Raw genomic sequence first — 27,722 nt, forward strand, 5'->3', positions numbered from 1 at the left:
TGGGTAAGTGTCTTCCTCTGCTTTCCAGTGCGGTTGCTCAGTGATTGAAAACATAGAAGGGAGAAACTTAAGAAAAATTGTCTTTTAGGTTGACATCATGTGAAAGAAGAAACCTCCTTTGATCACAAGGGGTGTTAGATATATACAAGGGGTGTTAAATATATATATGTCTGCATAAGCATACTATAGCATGCCATAATCTGTCCTAATAGAGCTCATAGTAAAAATGTTCTCACTATTGACATTGCATCTCCCTCAGTTTTGGCCAGATGAGACCTAAATGAGCTTTATACCAAGACCTTCAGGCCTGCATCTGATTTGCCTGAAATGGTAGCTGATTGCCATCATCTTCATCTATAGTGCAGAATGCAATCAATTACCATTTAAAGCTTGGAAAGTAGCCTACCTGAAACCTGTCGTCTTATTCTGAAGCCAATACACTGTCACCTCCAGTTTGCCCAGAAAAGGATCCGCTACCTTGGAAGGCTCCATTTCAGTCAGCTTGGTCTGAAAACCTGGCAGCAGAGCTGGACTGAACAGCCAGCTCTTCCTTTGGCTGAAGCAGTGAAGGAACACTGCAGTTCAGCCTGCAGTGAACTGAATGGATTGTTCCCAAAAGAAGGGAAAAATGAAACTCTTCATGAACAATCCCATCTGTTAAGGATTCCAATTAATGTTTCCTATTGTCTGGAGAGTGCCCTCATCCGTGGGCTTGCTTGCTCACTTGGTGATGCAGGTATTTTATATGAAGTAAAATACTGCTAGCGGAGAAGCCTGAAGGCAACCTGCCCTGGAATAACCCACAGCCTATCAGGTAAGCCAAGTCTCCATCTCCTGTTCCAAACCATTTGCTATGAGCATTGACAGAGCCAGCAACAGTTCTGGTAAACTAACCCTGACAATAGAAATAAGGCTGGTTTGTGAAGCTGTGTGGCAAATTAATTTGGTATAGTGTGAGAATTCTGGAGCTGCTGGTTACAGTTTCCGTAGTGATTTTCTGGTGTGTGTTTGTGCAAGTAGCAATGGATGGTCCAAATAAAACTCCATCTATGAGGCTTATCACACTTGAGGTGGCAGAAATAATCATTGTGTAACTAGTACTGACAGATTCCACTTTTCCAACATACTAAAGTGCATCCTAAAGCAAAGACCCTTTGCCTTACAAGCTGGTCAAGATCCACTGTTGTTAACATGCGTCTGTTTTTTCACAGTGAAGAGCCTGTGAATAAATAGGTGTGGGTGTTTGTGAGGCACTTCATGGCTCAGTGCTTCTGTGCGAACAGGACTCTGCTTGTCAGGTCAGTGTAACTGCTGTGGTTACTCCAAGGAGAAATACACTGGCATGCCCATGATGTTCATAAGCCCCCGCAGCCTGACTGCTGGTGGCATGCTACTGCTGGGGCACAGCCTGCAGGAAGCCCATGGATCCTGTGCCCTGCCTGGGTCCCTCCACATGGACATGCAGTTCTACCTGGATTTGGGAGCACAGGTGCCTTAGTGCATGGTCATCAGGTGAGGTGAAGGATTTCTCACTTCGATGGTTACTGTGATATGCTGTCAGAGAGATGGCATGTGCCATTACTCATGGAGGGGTTAAAGCAAGGTAAGTGGTGCTTCTCTTGCCACCTGAAGGCCTATTACACAGCGTTGTCACTGCTCCTATACTGCTAACCTGTCCTTAAAGAAATAAAACAGCAACAGTAAATGCAATGTGGATTAGCTGGTGATCCTGAATACACCTGTGGAATAGGAAACTCTACTTCAGTTTGATCCCTTATAGGAGCATCAAGCTGGGTTCAGTTTGTGCACTTATGGGTTGGGAGCCGTTTTCAACCACAAGAAGTAAACAATGCAAAGCTTTCATGCTTTTTGTATCATCAAACTTCTAAGCTTTTGCAGCATATAAACCTGACATAGCCCTAATGTTCTAACATTGGCTCTTCCCTGTTGCAGTTGCAGACCTCTTAAAATTAGTCCTTATGACCAGTCTGAGGGCTATCTTTGTCAGTCAAGTGCTGTGGATGAGAAGGCTGGATCCATGGATTGTTTCACGAGTGATAGCTTGGACCAGTTTGTCTTGTGTTACAGTTTGTCTGCTACCAGAGCAATACAGTTAAAGGTTTGAATTTTAGCATTTGTAGCAAAGCCTGTTAATTATGATGCTAAGAGTGTACCAGAACTGGCTGCTGTCCCAGCCACAAAATGTTTCTCATAGCAACACACTGATCTTCATCCTTAAGAACTAAAAAGGCACAGGTCTGATGACCATCTACTACAAGTTCCACTAGCCAACAACATAAGCTTAGGGGAGGCTGGAAGAAAAGAGTGAACATCTACTGCTAATATTCCTCTGAGTGTTTCCCTCATTTCCAGTGCCTTCTGGTATCTTAAGAAGCAGCAGCAGCTTTTTACTCTGTAGCTGTCAGTGAATTCTTCTGACATGAATTTGCCAAGGTGCTTTTAAACTCAGGTAAAATCTTGGCATTTATGGCTTCCTGGATCAAGGAGTTACACAGCTTAATGCATGATGACAAAATGCTAAGCTAGTCTACTTGGTACCAGATAATTTTTGTTATTTAGACCTGGCCAGCATTAAATCTCAGTGATCTAAACAAACTGATTTGAGGATAGTTTTTCATCATAATTGTGGTGGAATTTCTACAAGCCTTCCAGATGTTTTTCAGTGATGACAGTGAGGGGTATTCAAATGAACATAAATTGTATATGGGAGATGAAAGTAAATTGTATATAGGAGAGGGAATAATGCCTTACAATGCAGTAAGAATGCAGAGTTTGGGATACTGCTTTGAGTCTTATGTAACCCCCATGGCAGGGGGGTTTGAACTTGATGATCTTAAGGTCCTTTCCTATGATTCTATTTGCAGTGGTTTGGATAAACCAGTTGAGCCTCAGCCCCCCCTCCCTGACTGCCTATTCTGTAATTTTCTAGCACAGTGAGCTGTACATCCTATCCTTAAATATAGTCATATATAATGCTTTAAAAAGCTTTAAGCTTAGCTGCTTCTTCCTCACAACTGAAAATAAGGCAACCTATGAATACATCAGTAACCGCAATGCTGCTTCTGAAAATCTTCAGTGGGCAGGATCCAGACCCTTGTCCCCTCTCCTGATGCTCTGTAGTGCAGTAGTGGTGAAGGAGCTGATACCAGGAGCTCTCCCAGTGCAGCAACAGTTCCCAAACAGCATGTTGAATAGAAGACTTGTAGGTGCCATGATGGAGAGACTGAAGGTGCTTAGGACCTTTATGTGTGACTTAGAAGTGCTTGGTTACATCAGGAATGAAACTACCCATATTGCACAGGAATGTTGCACAGGACTTCTGCACAGAGGATTTCCACATTTTTCTATGGCAAAGCTGGTTTGATTTTTGTATGATATAACACCACATTGAACAACTCTAACACCCTGCCTAGAATTTGCAATAGATACACTCTTGTCATACAGCTGTGAATGAGATAGAGCACAATCATAAACCGTTGTAGTAACTGTTACCCTTTGTTAAAAAAATGGAGAAAAAAGACCTGTCATTTTTCCCCTTAATTTCTGCATCAAGTGTTTTTGATCTGTACCTGTAAAGCATGATCAAAGCTCCTTGTTAGACTCTCCAGAATAAGCAAAAGATTTGCACTATAAAGCGTTTTGAGCTGTGACAGGCACCTAGATACCCCACTGCTGCCCCATCTGACATCTACTATGCTGCAGACTGCTCTCACCTGGCAAAACTGCTGAGCAGTTTCTCTCCCAGGAACCCTCTAGGCACAATCCCTCGCTTGCAGCCATTTCTACCATCCCTTAAAACACAGGGAAGATACAAAGGAGGGGGTGGGAGGGAAGCACCAAACACTTTAGTAGGAAAGATTTTTAGAATCATGTAAAGATTCAGCTTGGAAGAGGTATCATCTGGAGTGCAGGCTCCTGCTCAAAGCAGGGCTAACCTTGAACTTAGGTCGATCAGGATGTTGTGCACTCTCAAGGACGGATGTTCTGCACTCTCTGAATTGCCTGCTCCAGAGATTCATCCATTTCATGGCGAAGAATATTTAATTCCTGATGGAATGTCTTTACTGAAACTTGTGACTATTACAATAAGCTGTGCCTGTTTGGCTGGTGATGAAGTATTTTATAGCAGCAAGAAGAAATCTTGGTCTCTGTATTGTTCTGTGTTGGTTCAGAAATAAGCAGTCACAGGGATCTAAAGTAAACTGAGGGCTCTGAGGTAAAAACACTTTGTAATGACTGTCAGGAGATGGGAGGCACGTGAGCATCAGGATACAGAAACTGACTTATGGTTAAAGTTGAGTAACACAACATGTAACAACAGAATGATGGGATGTTTAGGTTGGACATTAGGAAAAACTTCCTCACCAGGAGAGTTGTCAAGCATTGGAACAGGCTGCCCAGGGAAGTAGTACAGTCATCCTCCCTGGAGGAATTTAAAAGACATGGAGATGTGGCACTTATGGGCATCGTTTAAGGCAGTGTTAGGTTTACAGCTGGACTCGATCTCAAAGGTCTTTCCCAGCCTAAATGAATCTGTGTTTCTGTAACATCGAAGTTGAATAGTGCTTAAACGAAGAGCAACTGTTGTGAGCTTAGCTTGGCATTTGCTATGCTTTTTTCTTGTTCTAACGAAACTCTGCCTTGGTCAGGATCTGCCTCACTGATGGGGAGTGATGGCAAGTGCCATACATGAAATCTGCACATGACTTTAAAGAGGAGAGTGAATGCATGGAGGAACTAACGGGTGATGAGAATTCAGTAATAGGGGCAAGAGCAGCGGGTGTTTCACCACGAAGCTAATGAGACTGCAGGAGAAGTGAAGACGTGTCTGTCTGCAGAAGCTCCAGCCCAGCAATGCTGGGCAGCTGGAGCAGCTGAAGCGCTGGGCAGAAGAATGCCTGCACCGACAGCCAGGGGCACTCGCACCCTCCCTGGCTCCTTCCCGGTGTTTCTTGCCTGACACCTCCATCAGCAAGGGGATGAAAACCTCGCTAGTTGTCCGGGAGAGGGCACTGCTGTCCTGCTTTTGGGATAATCCGAACCCTTTCCGTTTTCTAATGGCGAGAAAAAGTCTTTTCAGGCCTGCCTAGCCAAAGGCATCATAGTACATCCGGGAAGACCCCGTGTGATTAGAGACCCGGCTTCTGTAATTAGAGACCCTGCTTGGGTGATTGAAGACTCGGGTCGGGTAATTAGAGACCCCCGTGTGATTAGAGACCCCGTTTGGGTGATTATGCTGCATTCTAACTGTGATAGGAGCCACTGCTGCACTGTGTGGTTTAAATCATCAACTAGTATTCAAAGCTTGCCATCTGTATAGAGCACCCTGCAGAATTAGGATGTTCAAAGGTAAATAGCCTGCATCTGTTTTTAAAAAGCCACAAGAAGCAGCAACTAAAATGTCCATGTCAGGAAGGCAGAGAGACCATAGAGCCCCAGTACAGAAATACCAGAATCAAATGCTCGAAGAGGTACAATTTAGAAAACAAATTTATTCTTTTATTTAAATGACTGAGGTGAAAATTAACCATTTAACAACTGTGTGTAACACGCCTGGTGAAGTAATTCATGTGGTGGCACTTCAGTCTGAGGTACACTGCAGAGCTGATGTAGTGTTTCTGTAGTATTTTCCATCATACACCAAAGGACAGCCTTTCCATTAGCAAAACATATGTTCATATTAAAAAGGCAGGAAATTTTCATTTGATGAAAGCTGTAAGATTGCTGAAGTGAGGCACTTTATTGCACAATACAGGTGCTCTGTACAGCCAGTAAGAACGAGCTGCTTTGCATAACAAGAATTCCCACAGGAAATGTAACGAGCATAACAAAGTATGCTGGAAACAAAAGAGTATACTTAAGGAAGAGACTATAAGTATAAAAAAGAAAACAGCAAACTGGTTTTGTCCCCTTTTTTCTAAAAATAATAATTTTAAATGTGATACAAATGCAGAAAAATACATTTATAAAAACCTCTGTACAGATTTGAAGAAGAATACATCGCCTTGGAACCACTAAAACATGACAAAAGAGGGAACAAATGTAATCTTCGGACATACTGATGCCATCTGAAATCTGTTTACATATTCTCTGCATTTCTATCTACTTTTGTAAGTCCAAAGCAGGAATCGCAAAGTATTAAGACCAAATCTACCACATTTAGGGCTCAAAAGCATGTGGTACTTCACAACTGTAATGAAACCTTACTGAGATACACCAACTGGGCAACCAGCCTAGTGTGGATATGGTCTCATAGAAGCGTAGTTTCTTTGGTTATATTCCTAATCTAAAACTATCTCCCCTCCACATTCCCCAAGCTATCTGGAAGAGTTCATATAAAAGATTTCCTTGTTCCCCCTTAACAAAACCAAGTGGGAATGTTTTATTAACATCTAAAGGAAGTCGGTATTGATTCTTGGTCTGTAGCTAAAGAAGATTTCTCGGTTATTATTGATGTTCTTCATTGTGTCTCAGTGAAGCATCTCAGTAAATATTTATAGCTGCTGAGATTCCCCAGAAGAATGCTTCAGTACTCTATGTTCAGGCAGCATGATATAAATGCTTTTTCTACCTGTTGTCTCTCTTTTTTAGCATCTTGGAGTTTTTCCTTGGTTCAGACTCACTTTCATGTGGACTCTGTAACCTCTCTCTGAAAGAAATACACAAGAAAAATAAAACTGTAGACAGAGTGTTTAAAATGCTGTAATTCTCTCTCAAATTAAATTAATTTTGATAAGAGAAGCAAGGTGTTTCTTATATAACTTCTGCATTCACTGTTTTCAGCTGCCTTGCTGAGGCTGCCAAAACAAAGATGCATAAAGATAAACATTCCTTTGTTGGGTCCCTGTTCCCTACACATGTATCCCTTTTTGGCTGTGGGAAAGGAGTGTGTGAAAAGGGTTGATGCCATCAGGGTAAGGAGCCATCTCCTGAAGTCAGTCGCAGGCTGAGGTCATGCAGGGGATAAATACTTTTCCCCAAAGGCCTGTGGCTCCTGAGAACCAACTGTTTGCTTTGCCTGTCAACAGGATTTTCTCTGCTCAATATATCAAGCCCCAGCGACCAGCTGGCTGGTTTGATCTGCCCGTAATAATCAGCTGGCATCTTTCAGGTTTGTAGCCGTTTCTTCTCCTCTAGTTAGCAGCCCAACATAAGCCAACTGAAACATCTATCAAGAAAATCATTGTTAGAGCTGCTACCCTCATCAGCCAAAGACTGGGGCTTGCCTTTGTTCCTGAAATAAAGGTGGAATTTGAAAGCCTAAATACCACAGACCATATTTTGGTTGCTACATGTCAGCCTAGTTCCACTGGATTCACTTGTCTCTGCTAATTTATGCTGCCTGTGACTCGGGTTTTAAAAAACCTAATTAAAGGAAATTTGGAAACACTATTTCTCATTTCTTTACCTAAACCAGTTATTTATAGAATACACAGCAGCACAGACACGCAAACTCAAGATGGTTTTCCTAAATTAGAAAAGAATATTGGGGAAAAAAGGTCAAGTATATGGGAGAAGTAACCATTAAAGAAGCAGCTCAGCTAGTGCAGGCATTGTATTTTCGGTCTGACTGACATACATACCTGCTTATGAAGCAGATTTTGTACTGCTGGGTTTTTTTTTCACATACCATATTTTTAGCCTTTACTGTACCTGCATAAGCCAGAAGTCGGTCCAGGGGGCTCTTGGATATTTTCATGAGAATCATCTTTTTCTGCTGATTGTGGTGACTGAAAGGTCTTTCTTTTTGTTTTTTCCCCTGGATTGCCAAATGTACATGGATTTAAACAAACAAACAAAAAAGAATTTATATAGTAGAGCTTCTTTGGTTTTGATTAACCTAAAGCAAAAAAAATATATGCTAACACTTCATACAGACATGATATCATTCCACTTTACATTAGTCTAGCATATTGCGATTTTTACCATTGGGTAGTTCTCACAGGTCAGACCTTGAACTTTCATACTTGCTGAACACTGCATTTCCATGAGGTGCAACAGTTGAAAGCCCTATCATGTATTTTCTTAGTAAGTAGTTGAAAATGGCTTTTTACTACCAGCAAACAGATAAAAAGCCAATTCATTATTTTATTTGAAGCAGAACAATCTGATGTGAAAAAGTCACTGTTTTTAGGGCCCTGAACTAAGTGTCCCTGGGGACATGGTGCCTACCAGGGCAAACAGCTCTGCACACCTGAGGAACAACTAACTGGTCAGAGAGTTGCTTTTCCCTTTCTAGCACCCATCTCACCTTTAAGCATCTTTCACATGTAATGCCAAATGTTTCATTCTGATATAGTGACAGGAGGACTGCATGACTCAAAGGATGAGAATTTGTGTGCTCCACCCGACACGTGGACCAGGAAACACAACGGCTATGCTGACAATTTGTTCCTAAGTATCTCTTGAATAATGAATTAGTCTAAATTGTTAAAACTGCAGTAAACTCATATAAATACTTCAAGTTCCCTGATTCAGTAAGATTTTACTTTGGAGCATGTGTGTGGGAAGGCGATTCTTCCATTCTACCAGAAGGATGACTCTGGTGAGTCATCCCTCTGGTGGGAAACTCTGTGTGATTAAGCTCTGCTGTCCACCAAAAGACTGTTGTTGAGGTGAACAGAGCTATTTCTAAAGAACATTATACAGACATAAAAAGTAATTTTGGTTTGAGTAAGGTAAAACCTTCTCTCAGTGAACACAAAGTGATTGACTGGTTACAGGAGTGAGGAATGGTGATGCGTATTTGTGGCTGTGCTACTAGCAAGGTGGGTGACCTTGGAGGCTGGCTTACTTTTCTACACAGGGATTAGGGAAATGGCACTGACAAAAGATCTTTCCTGAAACTCCATTGTGTTTTACTACAAAATACACACTAACGTGGAATGATGTGGGTTTTTTTTTAAAACAATTCAGGATTGCACCAACCTACTGGCTTGCTCCTTTTGGAAGGCTTCTTCTTCACAGCCACTGGAACTCGGGCCAGCACAGCCAGCTCCCTCACAAAGTCCTGCTCTGCTTCCTGCACACAAGGATAAACCAGAAGTCAGTTAACACAACACAGTTTGATTCTGGGTTATGTTATTCTACATGTGGCATGTCAAAAAAAGGCACATGTCATTGCAGAAACACACGAAACAATATGGCTACCATCAGGGAAGTATTTTCTAAAAGACAGTGGTGAATCTTAGCTCTGGTTTCAACTAGGACAGCAAAGAGACCCTTACAACCCCTCTAATGTTTTGCCATGGACTGCTTCAGATCCATAAGTCATTTTACCCTGATTTACCTTTAGCTGATTCTCCAACTCAGTTTCTAGGTTATGCAATCCCAGCAGCTTCTGTTTCAGAGACTCCAGACGAATTTGCTGCTGCAATTCAAACTGAGCCAAAACCTTCTTTTGCTGTAGCACCATCCTGGTCAACAGAAATTTAAAAGTACTGATGTTCAGCTCAAATGTGGAATACAGTCCTGGCAAAGTGTATTTAGAAGATTTTGTAGAGAGAAAGGACAAAAAGTTCTGCGCTAGATTTTTAGACAGATTCACTTATTTTGATGACCTGTCTCTCTGCAAGATAGAAGCTCCTTTTGGATGTAGGAACTGCAGCAGGAATTTGGGTTGTCCATTCCTGGACTTTGGGAGCTGAAGTGCACCTCTAATGGTTTTAAAGTCTGCTTTCAAAAACATTGTATGCTTCTAAAGCCAGCTTTACTGTCTGCTTGCCAAAGAGACAAGCTGTTAGAAGATCAGGTGTGAGGATAAGGGATTAAGAATTAGGCATTTCATCTGGGGCTTTTCAGCACCAGATTGAGAATGAGCCAGAAATGTGGTAATACAAAATTTGGCAATTGAGAACATTAACAACTATATTCTTTGCTTGTTTTACTTTGCTGGTTAAAGATTAATAACAGTAGAACCTGAATAGCTGCAACTTCACTGAACCTGTATTTCTTCTGTTCTCTTGCCTGATCTACCTTGAAGCAATGCTGTCAATCACCCATCACATTCCTCAGGGAAGGAGATAACACAAATTGTTTCTGACATGTACACATACTGCAGTTGCTATTGTACTCGCCAATGCTCAGAGGTTAGCTTGCAAAAATTGCTTTTTGAACTCACACTCATAACCCCACACCAAAAGCAAAAGGAAATAAAACATTGTTGAGTTTAACGGAAGTTAGACAAATTAATGGAAATTCTGTCATTAATTTACACAGGACTGGGATTTGACTGTAAAAGAAATCATAACGACAACAGCAAGATGGGTTTGCTATTACTTATGGTTATGAGGCCAGCTTAGATACTGAATAGCTACATTCTTCAATACCATACTTCTGCCTGCATGAAGGCAAATTTGATTGTATTTTAAGAAACTAGAACAGATTATGGCAGAAAAAACCTGAGACAACAGCTGAAGGTGAATTTCTATGTCAGAATAAATGATAAATTTTACAATGGATAACTAACAGGCCTCTTATAAAGCCCTTTATTACATGAATCCGTCTCTATACCAGTTCAAACAAGGATGAAAACCAGAAAGTGGGCAATTATTTATTTCAATTTAGAAGTAACAGAATGTCTAAAGAAAGAATTAACCTCTTTACAATGTCAAAACTGCAGCTGGTGTTTTGTTTTGGATAAGAAACCAAGAGTAAATAAATAAAATTATTACAAAAATATATCATGTGCACGCCATGTCATGCAGCTCTTTATGACAACTTACTCCTTTGGAATTGCACTGCTTTTTGTCTGGATTCTATGTTTCATAAAATCAGTAATGAATTAAATGCAATTTTTATTTAATTAACATTTGAGGGGTTTTTCTCTAAATTTAGTGCAAGTAATCTTGATTGTCCAAGGCATTTACTGAAACATTACTTGCCATTTGAAGTATTATTTATACTTCAAACATTTTCATTATGGTGTATGTTTACTCAACAGCAAACTAACAAACACTTTTGATGTTCAAAGCAGAAAAGATGGATCGCAATGAATTAGACAGCATCGGTTCCCATCTTCCATTTATGTTGCATTTCTTTTAAAATTTGGCATGTGTTTTGGCACTGGTTTTCATTCTCTTTTTTCAAACTGTCTATGTATAGTTCCTCAGTCTGTAATTAATGAGCATCAAAAAGTTTATTTAATAAGAAAGTAATTCTCAAGATCAAAGGGCAGACGTAATTTGGCAACAGATATTTGTTTTCCATCAAAGACAAATATAAAATGCAAACCCAAGACATTTATTCAGCTAGACATTCATGCAGACCTGCAAACACTCACATTTAAATAGTCAGCAGTGCTGCTGCCTGCTCCTACCTTTGATGGACTGCGGATGATACACTCAAGAGGCCTTTGGTCTGTTTTTCTTTCAATGCCAGTTCACTTTCTTGTTTCTTCTTAAGTCTGTTCCTTTCACTTCTTTCCACTGAAATAATGTTTTTGTAAAATCTTCTGATGAAAATTACAAACTCTGAGTTGTAGCAACCTTACAGTTCACATTTTGCATCAGCACAAACTAATCCCTGTTCTAGGTAGTCTTTCAAAGTTACTGCTCCTTAGGGATATTGAGTACTTTTTACACACTCTTGCTCTGCCACCGTGATTTACTGCACAAAGAGTTTGTGCATCATTTAGCTGAGTTGTCAATAAATTCCTATTATTATCTACCTCTCCTAATAGGTTAACTTATTAACATGGAATTCAAAGCAGAAATTTTATGAAAAGTCCTTGATGCCTTAAGAAAGAACTGTAATACCTAAATGAAAAAATGCAATATAAAGAAAACCTCCACTTGGAGGTCACTTAGTCCTGGGAATGCCTAACTTCACTAGATGGCCCCTCATTTGATGGTAAAGCATTCAGGGTACTTTGTCATATGCTCATACTCTGCAAGTAACTTGGTGCTTATCTGCTGACCAGGTTCCAGAGTCTTGCTCCTGAAGTTCTGCCTGGCAGCAAGGCTTGGAGCACATCTGTCAGACAGGACCAGCTTCCTTGTACCACTGCTTTTAAATATAACACAGAAGGAGGGGTGTAGATAGGTACATAACAGATTGGGGTACACAACATTCATTTAAGGAGTATCCAGCCTTTTCCTAACACTCAGAGGCTCACCAGCCACCTTTCCTACCAAAGGCACCATAAGGGAGCAGTTACTGAACATCCTGTGGGCTGGGTTGGGCTGGCTGGAGGAGGGGAGGTATTCTCTACCTTTTTTCCTGTGACTGTGCCAGAAAGACCATAAATTCAGATTTACTAGGTCAAAGGCTGCCCAAAGAAGCAAAATCTTCTAGCCTGACATTAAGCACAGCCCCTGGCAGAGAGAAGACTGGCATTATATTCCATACTCCCATTTAGCTATCACTGAATGAAGTACATTAGAAATTTCCTATGCGGCCATTCCAATCCCAGGCTATCACATCTACTATGTCGTTGATACAGTACAGTGGCTCTATTGCCAACACTGTTCTTCCCATCTTGTGTTGCAGAGAGAGAAGTTACGAGAGTATTTTGTGAGGAAGATCACACTCTCAGTGTGGTAGTCCTACTTGGAGATCACCTAACAGATCAGCCCCTCCTAAAGAGGAAGAAACATGGATGTTATACCCCCTGGTTCAGCTTGGATGGAAAGTATTTGACTGGTTGGCAGGATTTTGTGTTATGGCTCTGCCCTGGAGCAGAGCTCCAGGCCGTTAAGAATCACAGAGAGAAATTTAAGTGCTTCTGGTGCCAATACAGAGCTGAAATGAGAAAAGGAGTGGAGCTCTACATCACAGATTTGAACTTAGGTTAAAGAAGGACTTAGATGTACTTGTCGTGGTTTAAACACAGTCAGCCCTAAATCACGCAGTCACTTTCTCCCTCCCCTCTCCTTTTTGCCCTCCCCCTGCTCAAGGAGGGACGGAGAGGAGAATCAAAAAGAATGCACCTCCCACGGTTGAGATAAGAACAGTTTAGTAACTAAGGTATAACACAAATCACTGCTGCTACCACCAATAATAGTAATGATAAAGGAAATAACAAGGGAAGAGAATACAGCACCTCAGCACCAGCTGACCGATAACTCGCCCCACCCCAGCCCGACCAAGCACTGACCGATACCTAGTCCAACCCTGCAGTCTACCAGCCCTTCTGGATAATTCCCAGTTACATCCTGGGCTTGATGTGCTGTGGTATGGAATACCCCCTTTGGTTAGTTTGGGTCAGGTGTCCTGTCTCTGCTCCCTCCCGGCTTCCCTTCCTCCCTGGCAGAGCATGAGACTCACAATCCTTGGCCAGACCAAACATTTGAGTGTTATCAGCTCTGTTCCCAGGCTGAAAGTCAAAACACAACGCTGCACCAGCTACTAAGAAGGAGAAAAAATGACTGCTACTGCTGAACCCAAGACAGTACTAAAGCATCAAAGTCCCTTATTAGATAGTAGTGCTCACTCCTAATGTAAAAAGCATCAACAATGCTGAAGCAGTTACCTGTTGATACTGAAAATCTCAGCTGTGCTACAGTATGTACGTATGGGTTTGCAGTATTTTTTCACTGTGCCATTTGTTTGATCTGTGAATTTCAGCTGGTTTTCTCTCTGGCCACCAAAATCTAAAACACTCTGGCTTTTATTACCAACATAAGTACTTTCATCCTGTAAGCCTGTAGGCTTACATTGCAGTAGCAGAATTTTCATTTTCTTCAGTTGAAAAGAGAATGTGTTCTTACACATGCTGTTTTCTTTCTTGTAGTTTATGGAACATAAATACACTGAAATAATAATATATGCACACAAACTATAGGAGAAAAAATAATCTAAATGAGCAATCATCAGAGAGCTGACTGTGGTTCTAAAGACTGGTATTCTAGTCTCACCACCTTACTGAGAGACCAGTTGAGAGCAATCTTAAAAAAGAATGACGGAGCAGAACACTGGTGTGTAATGACATACATCTTAGCTCAGATCAGAGAAGCATTCTGGTCAAAGTTTCAGTTTTAATTCCTGTTTAAAGGAATGCAAATCAAGGGGATTTTAGACACTGTAGTCAGGGCCAAACAGTTCTTTAGAGGAATTTTGTGAGAACTCAAGTAACTGCCTTGCTAGCTCCCAATGCTAAAATACAGATTGTCAAAATTCTCCGCAGATTTTGCTTTACCCTTGAACTTTGGCTTCCAATATTAAAGTCTTCAAGATTCACAACAGTGCAGTAGAGAACAGATTGGTTCTATCTTACAACTGGTGAGCATATCTAGATACCACTGGTGCTCAGAAATCCTTCCTGCCATCTCATCTTTGGATCTCATCCTTGAGTGCGTATACCTGTTCCTCTTTAAAAACTCTCTTCTGTGGTTAAAGAATCTTTTCTATTTAAAATTGCTACCCTAGTTTTAGAAAAAAAACAAACCCAAGATTCCATGTGTCTCAGATACTCAGCCTCTGAAGCTACTGCCGTTTTGCTAACTTGCTAACTTCATTTAATACCAACAGCCTTTATCCTGGGGAAGGGAAAGTGTTTACAGAAGAAATCAATAATCACAGCTTGCCTTTGTTTTCCTTTCCTAAAGGAACTGAGCAACTAGAAATAATTACAACGAGAAACTGCCTGTATTTATGTCAGATCCAGCAGCTGATGAATCTCTTCAGCAGTTTCACAGCCTGTGAGAGAGTCACGACTGACAGCTAAGAAACAATGAAGTATCTCACAAAGTGTTCCAGGATGGATGCGCTTTGCATTTTGGTGTCTCCTCTAACACAGTTCCTCAGCTTGAGAGACAACATTTCACTGAGTCAAAAAAAAAGGAATAAATAGAAGAATCTGCTCCACAAAGCTGAGGGTGATCACCTCAGAGGAAGCAGACTGTCTGACAATTATGTTTATGGTTTCTAACATGGAAGCAGGGATTGCAAACCAGATCTCTTTCCTTCTACGGAATGGATCATAGGTGCCTGTCGTATACCCTCTCTTTTCCCCCTATGAATATTAGATTGATTAATTTTACTTGCATATATTAACACGAAAGTTGAACAGTGTTTATGGTTGACATTAGCTGTACAACCTGACACTTGTACAAGTGTGCTTTCTAAATTCTTCTTCCCTGTATTGAGGTTTAGACCACCAGAAAATCAACTGCTGGTGGTTGTGATGATGGTGGCATCTCTGACCTTAGCTTGCTGAGCCAGAGTTTGTAGTTAAACTATAACCTCCAATGCTTCATCATTGTTCTCTTGTGTGTGTGCCTGTATCAAACTTTGAGTAACAGGGTCCTAAATCTATGACTGTATTTCAAGTAATTCTTACCAAAACCAATTCTACCGCTTCTCCTTCAAAGATGGAAATGGAAATACACATTCATTTTCCTTTGTTGCTTAAATACAGATTTCTGTTCTTGCTACAATGGTAAGAACATTAATTTATCTATTAAAAAAAACAGAATTATCTTATAGTTCTCAATATCATACATACCTTGTAAGGATTTCAATTGCTGAAGCTTTTTCTCTTCATAGCCTTCTGTGATTTTTCCTAATTCCTGATAGTAGTTTTGCACCAGTCTATCAATATTATTGCTGGTCCCATACACACTTTCTACAGCAGCTTCCACCAGTCTCTCCTGTATTACACAGTACAAGTCACAATTAATTGTCCAAAACTGAAGTGTTCCGGTATGTCTAAAACTGAAGACCCCATCTAATTTTGCATGTGCACATAAAATTGTGTATTTTGTGCTCTGAAAATGTGGCAGACCGAGATGGTGGAAAACAGCTATTTCTGTTGATCCATCGAACATCAAAAAATTACAGTAAAATCTTTCTAATGTGCCATCTGGGAACATTATCTGTTCAATCTTTATATCCGATTTTACCTGTCAACCTGACAGCCAGCAAAGTAAATCAATACATGTGAAAGTACTTCAACTTTCCATTATACAGAAAATCCAAATACTTACTTTGGAACAATTTTATTAACCTACGAAGCAAGGGTTTTTTTATTTGATTATTTATCTATGAATTAAGATGTTAATACACAAATACTGTTGATTAAACACAGAACCTGCATCAGTAGATAACCATCTCCATTTCTTCCTCATTTTTGTCATTCTCTGTCATTAAGAACTCTCTCAATTTTTCTTATGTTCCAGGGCTGTTTTGGCTGCTAGAGCAAGTCACTAGAAAAAAATGTACTTAAGTGTTCATAAGTAATTTGCAAGGTTACCTTCAGTTTTAACACAGGTTATAATGGCCTCCTACTGATACTTTCAGGTATAGGGCAATGCGTAAATGAAACAGCCTTCCATTTTAGCGAAGTAGCACTTGTTTTGTTTGGAAAACTGCTTTTGAACATTTCCATACCTTGAAGTCCTGTCCATCATCCAAACTCTTTTTTCTAGCTTCCCGTCGAGCATGCTGCAGCAGTGTCTGCCCAATCACCTGCTCCATGCGCTGCTGAAGAAATTGAAGAGCTTCTTGGATTTCTGTGACTAGCTGCTGGTGAAATTCTAAATGGGTTTGCTGTGTTTCCTCCTCAAGCTTCTCCTCCTCTTCCAGAATGTGGGACTCCTAGCAATCAGACAAGAAGATAGCACTGCTGTTTAAATATGTTGATAAGTTTAGTCACTTTCACTTTAAAAAAAAGTCCTACAACAATCCAGAATGCTACTGTTTTAATACTTAGAATAATCTCATTTCCAGCAGAAGTTTATCTACAGTAATTTAAGACATTTGTCTTTGCAATGGAACTCTCCTGTACCGATACATACAATTACAGCTGCATCCTGTCCCATTAGTGATTTCCAGGTGATGTATTTCCATCTTTGTAAACTGTACTGTAGAATTTGGTCCTATTTCTACTGAAAATATAGAATCATAGGATCACTGAATATGAACAATCCATGTCAAATATCCTGAGTCCAGTAAGGATGCCTCAATAAAGTGCGCAGGAATAAGGCAAGTATACAATTATGCACCTGGAATACTTGTACAGTTTGTATGGTCTAGCTGAAAAAAAGCTGGTCTACAGCCCTTGGGAGAGGTCATGAATGTGTTTAATAGCACCTGGAAACCATATGCACTCTTGGCACCTACAGCATCCTGTGGTGATGAGTTCTACAGCTTAACTACACATTATTTAATTTTCAGCCTGCCATCTAATAGTTTCACTCAGACCTTTCTTCTTTTATTAGTGAGAAGAGATTAGAAAGAAGTGAAAAATTCTTCCCTATTCATATATTTTATGCCAGTTTTAAAACCTATGATATTCCAGAAGACACCTCTTTTTTAGGATGAAGAGTTCCGGTCTCTTGAGATCTTTGGACCATGCTTGCCACCATTTACTACACTTCTTTTTAAATCCATTTTCCCTCTGAACCCTCTTTAGCACACAATAGTATATACTCCCCAGCTTGATCTGTTCTGTCTTCCTTACCTGTATTAATCTTCCATAGATTGCCTTCTATTAAATTGTTGATGTCCCTCTTATATTAGTATTCTCATTTAAGTACCTCTGATTCCCTCTTGAAAATAAGAAATGCAAGTGGAAAAAGAACCTGCTCTGCCCACTTTCATTTGAGGAAATAATGAGGTACCTACTAATGCTGGGTTACTCTGACATATCTTTATTTATACTTCAGATATATGTTTTTGCTGGTGTTTGGTTTTTTATACAGTTGGAATGCCATTGAATCATTTCTCTTTTAAGAGACCCAATGTCGTGTTATTATGTCCAAGCTAGGATTCCGTAGTCTCATGTTTCGTGTTTTGAATGAAATCAATATATTGACATGACACTGTCTACCAGACTAAAATTAGCGCTAGCTAAAATTAAGTTTAGTTCAGACAATATGGTTTACCTAAATTCTCGTTGAGTGTTTGTAAATTAACCTTTTCCTTAACTCCTTACACACTGCTTCTAGTTTTGGAGGTTGTTCATAACAGGTTTTTTCTCTCTGACTTTTCACAATTCCACACCTATGCCCTACTTCTTTGGCAGCAAGGATCTTCCAGGTGTATTTTTATGCACTTCCTTGTGAGATGGGTTTTAGACAGCCTTGGAAAGAGGCTGTAATGGAGAGAAGCCAAAGGAACATTAAAACCAGGGGACATTTCATTTTTGTTAGGGAACACGGTGATTGCATCAATTAACATCCCTGTGGGAGCTAAGTGAGAGGGAGTAGTGGAAAGCACTTAACAAGAGGAATGCAGTCATATGCATTTGTATTTTGTTATTTTCTATTATATTTCTATTGAAGGTTAATGAGGTTTTGAGATTTTCACACTCAACACCAACTACTTCAGTGTTAAGTACCAAATATGAAAATGGCAGCAGAGAGAATTTCCTTATTCCTTTGCCAAGTGGAGAACTATGGCTTATATTACACAAATAAAAATTAGCACAAAATATTATCTCTCAGCTAATTACACAGTGACAGCATGGAGCACGAAGCTGCAAGGTGCTGTATGAGTTCAACTCCTATGTACAGCAGCAGTGGTCTGGACAGCGGCTATCAGAGCCACCTGCTAGGAAGGTCTTCTGAGGCTGAAATCTGAAATTTGGTGTTATTCTAAGTAAATCTGCAATGCAGTAAGTAAATAACTAATAACAATTAATGGATTAAACCTAAAAAACAGTCACAAACAGATTTGAAAGCAACCTGTGGAATACCTGAGATTTTGAGACCTCAGCGACCTGTGAAGTCTCAAAATCCCTTAAACTTTCTCCCACTTCCTTGACCTACAGGAGCCAGATTACTTTGAAGGATGTCAGAGAATGGATGCTGATCAACTTATGGCCAGAGAATTAAAAAAACAAGGAATGAAATATTTGCTAGGTCTGGTGGAGGGAAGAATTTCTTCTGATGCTCAAGAAAGAACTTGGCAATTGTGTATTATGATCCTTAGCAGAATAAGTATGAGCTTATCTTACCCTGAAGCAGTGACTTGCGTAGATGTCCTTTATACACATTGGCATGCCTTCTTTCAATAATATTTTCATATAAAATAAATAGCTAAGTAAGCTTACCAAGATAACACATACCACATAGCTAGTCAGTAGATAAAACTATCAGGGAATTTAAAATGTCTTCCCAAATTAAACCAGGAACACTCAGGTACCTCCTATGCCAGTAGTTGGTGTGTTTTTGATACAGAATATTTTCATATATATATTATATATATATATATATATATGCCAGGCATGAAAGCATAGAAGAACCTCAGATAAAAACCATCCAGATACTGTGCCTACCAGTGCCTTCTGTAACTGCCACTGGTCCTCATCTTGGCAGGGGGAGGATCCCTTCTGAAGGATATGTTGCTGTCTTAGTTCCTGAAGCAAGCTCTTCTTTCTGGACAGTCTCATGCGTGCCAGGGCTGCCATTCCAACTCTTCGGAGGGTTAGCCTTCTGAGTACTGAACACAGCATAAGTCGGTGTTTTTGCAGTATATAGTTAACAGACCTGTAAAAAGGACCATTAAAAATCAATCAGCTAAGCTGCTTGTGATTTGGCACACCTGTGTTGAGCAAAGCCACTGCTTAAATATCACAGGGATTACTATTCACACTGCATAAGGTCTTCTCATGCAAAGCATGCCTTGGAAAGCTGATCAGGTAAAAAATGGATATTGCTGTGGCAGTCTTCTAGCTCCGTCACACTGAAGTTAAATTAAAAATAGAAAGAAAATAGATAAATGATGATCTATAATTGCATAATAAGAGTTTTTTTAGTAAGATAATTGACATAAGATGAAAAGAGAATGTAATCAGAACTACAGGAAAGTTATGTCAAGAAAATGAGGGTCAGAATATCTTGGATTAACAAGCAGGCACACTGAGGAGACATCTAAGAGGCTAACACTAGCTGGCAGGGCACACATGGCTGAAGTAGGTTTGTGGTGAATTCTAAAGAGGAGAGCAAATTTTGAGGTTGATCCTGGACCAGGTGACTGAAATCTGTGTGTCAATGTCACTGGGGAGGACACTGTACCTGATCTAACTTGCATGTATATGTAAATTATAAGGCATCGTGAGCTCTCTAGATACATGTTGGTAAACACGGAAGTCAAAGAATGTGAAAATGTAAGGTTTAACTGAAAAGTAGATCCAAAATAAAGGAATGCAATGGCAGCAATACCAGTATTCCAGAGAGACAAGTCTTCAAATGATTTGATCTCTGATAATGTGAAGACCATGGTATATGAAGATATTTATCTTAATCAAAGCAAGGGAGTGGCAACCAATTGCTCAGTGGCAAACAATGATAGGACAAGGGGAAATGGGTACAAACTGGAACACAAGAGGTTCCACTTAAACTTGAGAAGAAACTTCTTCTCAGTGAGGGTGACAGAACACTGGAACAGGCTGCCCAGGAAGGTTGTGGAGTCTCCTTCTCTGAAGACATTCAAAACCTGCCTGGACACGTTCCTGTGTAACCTTATCTAGGTGTTCCTGCTCTGGCAGGGGGACTGGACTAGATGATTTTTTGAGGTCCCTTCCAATCTCTAACATACTGTGATACTGTGATAACACAGAATTGTGTTTTCTTGAGAAATACTTCTATCAAAGAGATGTTTAGTTGTACAAAGATGAGATAAACTAACAGTTTCCTTGCAGAATAGAAAGCAAGAGAGGAGTTATTATTATGAAAAGCAATGGTCAGTGATATTGTAGTAGCAGAAAGCAAAAGTAGAGATGAATGGTGCTGGATTGAACATTCTGTCTTTAAGAATATCCAACTCCAATGTGAAATACAGAGTGCAAAGAGAGGCTGGTTCAAGATGAGAAATCACTCACTCAGGAGGAGATACAGAGAAAGCACACCACGTCACTTTACAAATCACAAAAGACTATTTTTTCTACTTACCAGAAGTTGTATCTGTATCTGCTTTTTAATTTGTTTTTCATACTCAGACAAAAAACTACAGTAACTGCCTCTCTGCCTGAAGATGCTCACAATCCCTCAAAACTGCTTCCCACAATGTAATGTACAGAAGTTTTTATCGGTGCATGCAGTAGTGGAGTTTTACCCCATTGCTTACTGATAAAACCATGCTTACTCGTCACTGAGGCATCCTAGTCTGCTTGTGACACCTTGAATAATCTTCTCTTGTTTTTCAGACAGATGCTTTTGCATTACAGCAGACAGAGCATATTCCTTCATCCAGAGCTAAAAGCAGGCGGAAAAAGTAAAACTGTAAGACACTCTGATTTGAGTCTAGTCACATTAAGTGACAGGGGTTTATTTCATGTTATTTTGCTAAAAAAACCCACCCCCTCTTTCAAGAAACAAACTCCTACTGAATGAAAATATTTCTACTGAGAAATACTGTTTTCTCAATGATCATAGTCTTAAACATAGCTCATTGAAAAGAAAGGGAGGCTTTGCACTGGTTTGGATTAACCTTGAGCTGTGCCTCCTACAGATTTTACAGTTGCAACAACAGAGGAACAAGAGAAAAAGAACAATGGAAAAAATATTGCATCAACTCACCCTTATCGGCAGGTTGCAGTGGATTTTTTTCCCTAGTAGAGAATGTAGTTTTTATTTTCACTGAACAAAATAAAGGTATCATCTGCTATCACACTTTTGTGTAGAGTACACAGTGCTAATAGTCAGAGATGGACACTGCGTTATTAGGTTTATGGCCTGCAAGTTTACAGCTTCTTCAGAGTGATATTTAGATCAAGGAATTTCATCTTTAAATATTTTGATGGATTTGCTATTAGACTGTAAACTTTTGGAGATACGGACTTACGATTTTGTTTAGTGTACTGCTAGAATTTAAAGAATAATAATCCATAAAATGAAATGGTTCTTAAGGAACAAACTGTTACTGTTAGATGAAGAGTGTATTTTAGGCTACAGTGGCAGCTGGATAAATGCAGCTTGCCTGTAGATGTATGCAAACCCCTAAATTAAATATCACACTCAGACTCCCTGACAGCTTCAATTTATGTTCTAGCCTCATTCAGAACACAAAGGAATAAATTTTATACTTTTGCAGACAGCAACGTTTCACTAAATCATTATGTGTAATAAAGAATTCGATGTGTAATTGCACAATTGTTAGTGTTAAAAATTAGGAGTGGTACTGGGCCTTCCTACTGGATCTGATAGTCTTTTCTTTGGGAAGCAGTGACTGTGAAGGAGGGAGTCTTTATCCGTGAGCACAGAATGAACTCCCGTGGGAACTGCAGAACATCAGAAACCACATCACTTTTGGCTTTAAAATAAAAATATACTTCTTTCTTGGATAGCACCTTTTCTGTAGTATACACAGCAACACATCTAATTGACCCCTCTCTATGAAGAAAACCTTACAAGCACACACGCTCCTCAGCAGGATGCCTGAGAAGGATGGGTATGCAGTCAACACCAGGTGACAGATGGGAAGAGTGCTGCTGAGCATAGGAAGCACAGCCCAAAATCTGTACAGTGCCAGGGAGCCCATCAGGCTGCTCTTGGAAAGAGCCACAAGATCTACCAGCGTAGCCAGACCTCAACTGATGTGAGAGTATGTGATCATTAAAAACACAGAGCACAGCCGAGCACAGTGCCTTCTCTGACTGCATGCTTCAAGTGTCAAATTAACATCTATCAGGTCTCCAGGTATCATAATAACAGATGGCTAATACTTGCTTGAAGTAATACTAACTGTATCAGTATTTGCCTTTAGCAGCTCTGTGAACATAGTTTCCTAGTGTTTCATGCCTCACTGCATATGCTTTGTAGATCTGTCACGTTGTGTATTTTAATGTCTCTTCCAGTAGTTAAAAGAAGGGCTGAAAATGACCTTTTACTTTTTAGAAGTATCTTCATTTTCAATGAGACTGGCTGTGGCTCAAATGTGGCTTCCCATAATTTTCTGAGGCCTGGTTATTCACTGAGGAGTTGCTCTAGAAGGGCCTTTCCTGCACACTGACTGTCAGACAGCATGAGGGTAGAGATCACCAAGGCACAGAAAACATGAGATGATTTCTCAATTACAGTTAGAATGGTAAATGTCATAATACTGCAGCCAAGAACCCAAAATTTAGCATCTCTGCTGCTCTCAGTATATTCCATCCACAAAGGCACTCAGAGTGGTAACAAAGACAGGGACTGTAGTCATTGTTTACTCCTTTTTTATGAAGAAATACCCTAGTTTTCTGGTGGTAACTGTAGTTTCTTTTAAAGGAAAAGAATGAGTCACCTTTTCCACTGAGCACATCTAGGGTAAGCTGTCTCTTTTATAAAAGAATTTATAAAATTTATAAAAGGTCTCTTCACCTCCCTGAGACCAATGGAAAGCTGAGAAAACAGCAGAAAACCCTCCCAGCACACAGCTATTAACCTGAACAGTAGAAGTACATCAGCTGTGTGATAAGAGAACAAAGAGGAAAGGAGGTGGGTTATTAAACATTTAAGATGGGATGATAAATAAGGAAGATTGAGATTCGGACCAAATACTAAACCAGTGTTTTGTCTCAACAAGGCCATTAGGAAAATGATCAAGTAGGGAAGGATCACCTGGGAATAAACAAAATATTGTTTGCTTTATTCAGCAGCTCACTTGGATGGGCTGGGAGGACTGGGTATTTTCCACCTCTGAAATACTAGAACTGTCCTATATACAGACACAAAAGCAACAGTAAAAATCTAGGAATCTTAATTTAAGGCTGCCGGCGTATGGCTGAAAACCAGCAAAACAGAGACCACTATTTCATAAAGCCATGTGGAAAGGTCAGACTTTGTGTTGTACTATCTTTCAATGCTGGGTCAAGACACCAGATGCTTCTCCAAGCTTTCCAGTTTTGGGGAATGGCCTTTCTTTGCTCAAAGACAGGTTGTATGCAATGGAGAAAATCACACTGTTGCACAGACTCGGTGTCTGGAACAGAGCTCAGGCTTTCTGTTTCCTGCACTGAACCAGTAATAGCAGTAACAAATGCATGATAAATGGGGGAGTAAAGCTTCAAGGAATATCTCACTTCTTGAAGAGTCATTCCAATCACTATGAAAAAATGAATATAAACCAAAGAGAATGTGATAAAATGCACACCATGTCAAAACTGGTAATCAGCTGCTAGTAACATTTCTGGATGTCAAGCAGTGACGTGGAAATGGACAGAAGTGCCCTCACCCCGTTTTTACTCACTAAGCTTCTCAGTGCTTTGCTTCCTGACAAGTCCATTACAAGACCTTCTGGAGCACTGCTAATATGAATATTACTCTCTGTCAATAAAGGTGAGAAATATGCCTTTTATAGGTAATAAAACCCATAAGTATTCTGAGTTAGACCTCAGATGCAACAGCAGATTGAACGCAAGTAAGATCATTCTTTTTTCTGCAGCTCTATCTGACATTTTTAACACAGATTATTCAGGAAATTGAAGGAAAGCAATTTCTACCTAACAGCCTGTAGATGGTGTGTGACACACGCCTAATGCCAAGCAAGTACCTCAGCCTTGTGCAGCAGTCTACTCTCAGTAACCACTGCCCAGGCAGAAGAGACATCTACAGAAATCATGAGCTAAGGACTATGTGGAAAAATGCTCAAAACTTATTTTCATTAGTCTTTTATTCCCATTTGCCTCACTTGCATCCTTGAGAGTATAAGGCAAATTCAAATATGAAACTAATTTTTTCTTTTCAGCTGTGAAACAGATTCTGTTCCCCCAAAGGACACCATATTCCAGGTATATATAAATGCTAGGAAAGATTATCTAAAAAAAAAAAAAAAGCCACTTTGAAAAGCACACATAAATACTCTGGTGAAAAGCTTTCTGGTGTTAAGACTTCCCAAGTCTGTAAAGCAGGTGACTACGTAATTGTTCATATAGTACATTTATTAAGAGGGAAATGAAAGACCTATCTCCTGCTGGAAAATGCCTGATAAATTAAAAGGGCTGTCAATTTAAATGCTGATTTATGGATGATTTATGGATGTCAATTTAAATGCTGATTCAGCACTGTACCATCTATGGAATCTCCTAAATTTCAGAAGTGTCTGATGTCTCCTCTTAAGGTGGAAATCAAATGCTCTTTCTGTGTCAGGTATTGTTTGAATGTACATGCTGCTGTGTTTATACTATGAAAAGGCCAAGAAACGCACTTTGCTTTTGAACGTATTATAATGACTTGTATGATTTCAGACTCTTATACAGGAAAATCTGCCAGCCAAACTTTGGTAGGATAGCTATCTCCTTCCATGCTCTCTCTGGAGATGTAGCAGGCTTTTCTTCCAGTTTAGTTCAAACCACTTCCAAGAAGCCACAGGTGTCAAGTTAAAAAAGCTACTTAATCACCTGCAGAGTATTGTCCTGAGGAATTACACATTTTCCCACTAACAGAAACATTTGTCTCTTCTAGGAATTTGTCACACAGGATCACATGTCGTTAGGAAAGCTCTGTCTGCTGCTCAGGAAATTATTATGTTGAATAAGGCCCAACTGCAGGGCTGGTGACCCAGAGAGCAGTGTGATTGCTCTGTCATTGCTAAGTGAGTGCCTCTATAGCTCAGTAATTGCTGTTAACAGTGCCAGCAAATCCTTTAATTCTTTTTTTCAGCTAAGAAGATACGTGCTGCATATTATGAACGCTACAGAACACTGGAAGTGATGGAAAGTCAACTTACTCATTTAAATAACATATGCTTGGGCATGACTGGAACATCTGAATTCACACTACAATAAATCCATCATACAGTGCTGCCCAAAGAGCAACAGAGTGCTGGAGATGAACCAATCCTTTTAATCCCTTGAAATAAAAAAAATCCCAGGGTATGGTTTCTTCACTCAGTGCTGTGCCCAATGAGAGTAAAAGAGGAATGCATCAACAGCATATTTGGAATAAAACTTCTAACTTGAGATCTCCCCTTCTGTGGACAGTGTCCTAGCCATTAAACTGCATCCTCTCTGGCCCTGATCAATGGCTGAGGCTCAATGGGACAGAAGAAGGATCAGAACAGAGGTGCCCTAACATGCACTCTGACTTCTGAGACCAGTTGTAAATTGCACACCAGAACCTCCTCCTTCTTTGACTGTGGTTTTTAGTGACAGCAGATATCACCATGGTGCTTTGGGCTCCATGTGCTATGACACATAGTTCATGTAGCAGACCTGGCTGCTAAGGTCATTCACATACAAGGACAGGCAATTTGTGAATCCTGGGTGAATGTGGAAACAAAGAGCAACCTAGAGGTTTAAGCTCACCAAGTCAGGTATTGAATTTAATCCTTGATGAAAATGGGCAAAAAAGAAGTTGAGGTCAGACATTGCTTCCTTAATTACTGATGGTATTCAAACACTAAATGCTATCCAGCACCTCTAGAAAACACAAATGCCTGCCCTTAAGTGAAAGCATGTGAGCAAATTCAGTGGCATCAGCAGTTGGTCCTAAGCACTTTTTAGTTTAGTTTGCTAGATATCCCTGTGACACAGGAACAGAAGAGGCAAGCAGAACTGCTTTTTAAAATATTTGAGATAACAGGTGAATTACAATAAAGCAAACATAAAATATTCAGGGATGTGCATGTTGCCGGACTCCAAATTAAGAAAAATAGGGAAGAAAAAAAAGGAAAATAGGTAGGAATTTCCAATGAATAATTTTGCTTTTGTATTACCAAGGGTTTTCTAAACCCCCCAGAAAGCAAACCACTCTACCAGAGCGTCATGGTTTAAACCCAGCCAGACAACTTGTTCACTCACTCCGCCCCTTTCCTTCCCTTTTCTTTCCTCCCCAGCCCCCCCCACCCCCCCCTTTCCCCGCTCCCGGAGGGATGGGGAGGGGAATCAAAAGAATGCAACTCCCACGGGTTGAGACAAGAACAGTCCAGCAACCAATGTACAACACAAATCACCACTGCTACCACCAATGACAACAATGGTAAGAGAAAATAACAAGGGAAGAGAATATGATACCACCCATCGAAAAATGAGCCCGACCCAGAAGACCCTGCGTCCTTCCGGGTAACTCCCAGTTACACCCCCGGGCATGAAGTGCTGTGGCATGGAATACCTCTTTGGCTAGCTTGGGTCAGGTGTCCTGTCTCTACTTCCTCGTGGCTTCCCCTCCTCCCTGGCAGAGCATGAAACTCAGAAAGTCCTTGGTCAGGGTAAACATTACTTAGCAACAACTAAAAACATCGGTGTTATCAGCGCTGTTCCCAGGCTGAAAGTCAAAACACAACGCTGCACCAGCTACCAAGAAAGAGAAAAAATTGACTGCTACTGCTGAACCCAGGACACAGAGTTAGTAGGAAGCCCACAGTTTACTGAAAACACCTTAATATTTAGGGACACAATCAGTACCTTATTAACCATGTACTGGATTGTCCAGGCACTGTGAAAAATGACAGTGGGGAAAAGTATGACTTTGCCTGTGTTAAAGAACTCTGCCAACCTTTTATTTAAGAAGCTCCAATCACTCCATACATTGCATCACACACTTAACATTTAGGAAGGGTTACACCTTTGTGTAGAGAAGGTCTTTCTTTGATTAAGCTGTGCTAGTCTTCAAAGTAGTATTAATAGAGACTTAGCACTCTCTAAATAGACCAGATGAAGTTTTGAGCTGTTTCTGGAGATGATGAAGAGTTGAGAACATCATACAGAATCCTTGACAAAAAATGTTTATGTGCTGACAAAGCCATCAAACACTGTGGGCAGATATTTAGTAATTACTCTCTGACTCCTCTATGCAAGTCCACATACAGCATAGATGTTCATACTGCACGCTAAACTGCCCATC

General features: G+C 40.2%; 1 protein-coding gene across 4 annotated transcripts in view; it reads right to left on the reverse strand.

The window, feature by feature from the left end:
- Positions 1–5,493: 5,493 nt before the first annotated feature.
- EVC (EvC ciliary complex subunit 1) overlaps positions 5,494–27,722 on the reverse strand; it is a 55,188-nt gene continuing 32,959 nt past the window's right edge. For 2 of the 4 annotated variants that reach the window (XM_061379774.1, XM_061379773.1), the window contains 9 exons: positions 21,049–21,158; positions 19,241–19,451; positions 16,351–16,557; positions 15,467–15,611; positions 11,339–11,447; positions 9,311–9,437; positions 8,950–9,043; positions 7,675–7,780; positions 5,494–6,670 (listed from right to left, as the gene is read on the reverse strand). In XM_061379774.1, the coding sequence (XP_061235758.1) occupies positions 6,589–6,670; positions 7,675–7,780; positions 8,950–9,043; positions 9,311–9,437; positions 11,339–11,447; positions 15,467–15,611; positions 16,351–16,557; positions 19,241–19,451; positions 21,049–21,158 (1,191 nt within the window). In that variant the 3' untranslated portion in view covers positions 5,494–6,588. The other 2 variants (XM_061379775.1, XM_061379776.1) reach the window with 2 other exon arrangements.

This window comes from Neopsephotus bourkii, unplaced genomic scaffold, assembly GCF_033783945.1.
Source record: "Neopsephotus bourkii isolate Nb327-2 ecotype Australia unplaced genomic scaffold, CSIRO-AGI_Nbou_v1 NB_1780, whole genome shotgun sequence".
Lineage (NCBI taxonomy): Eukaryota > Metazoa > Chordata > Aves > Psittaciformes > Psittacidae > Neopsephotus > Neopsephotus bourkii.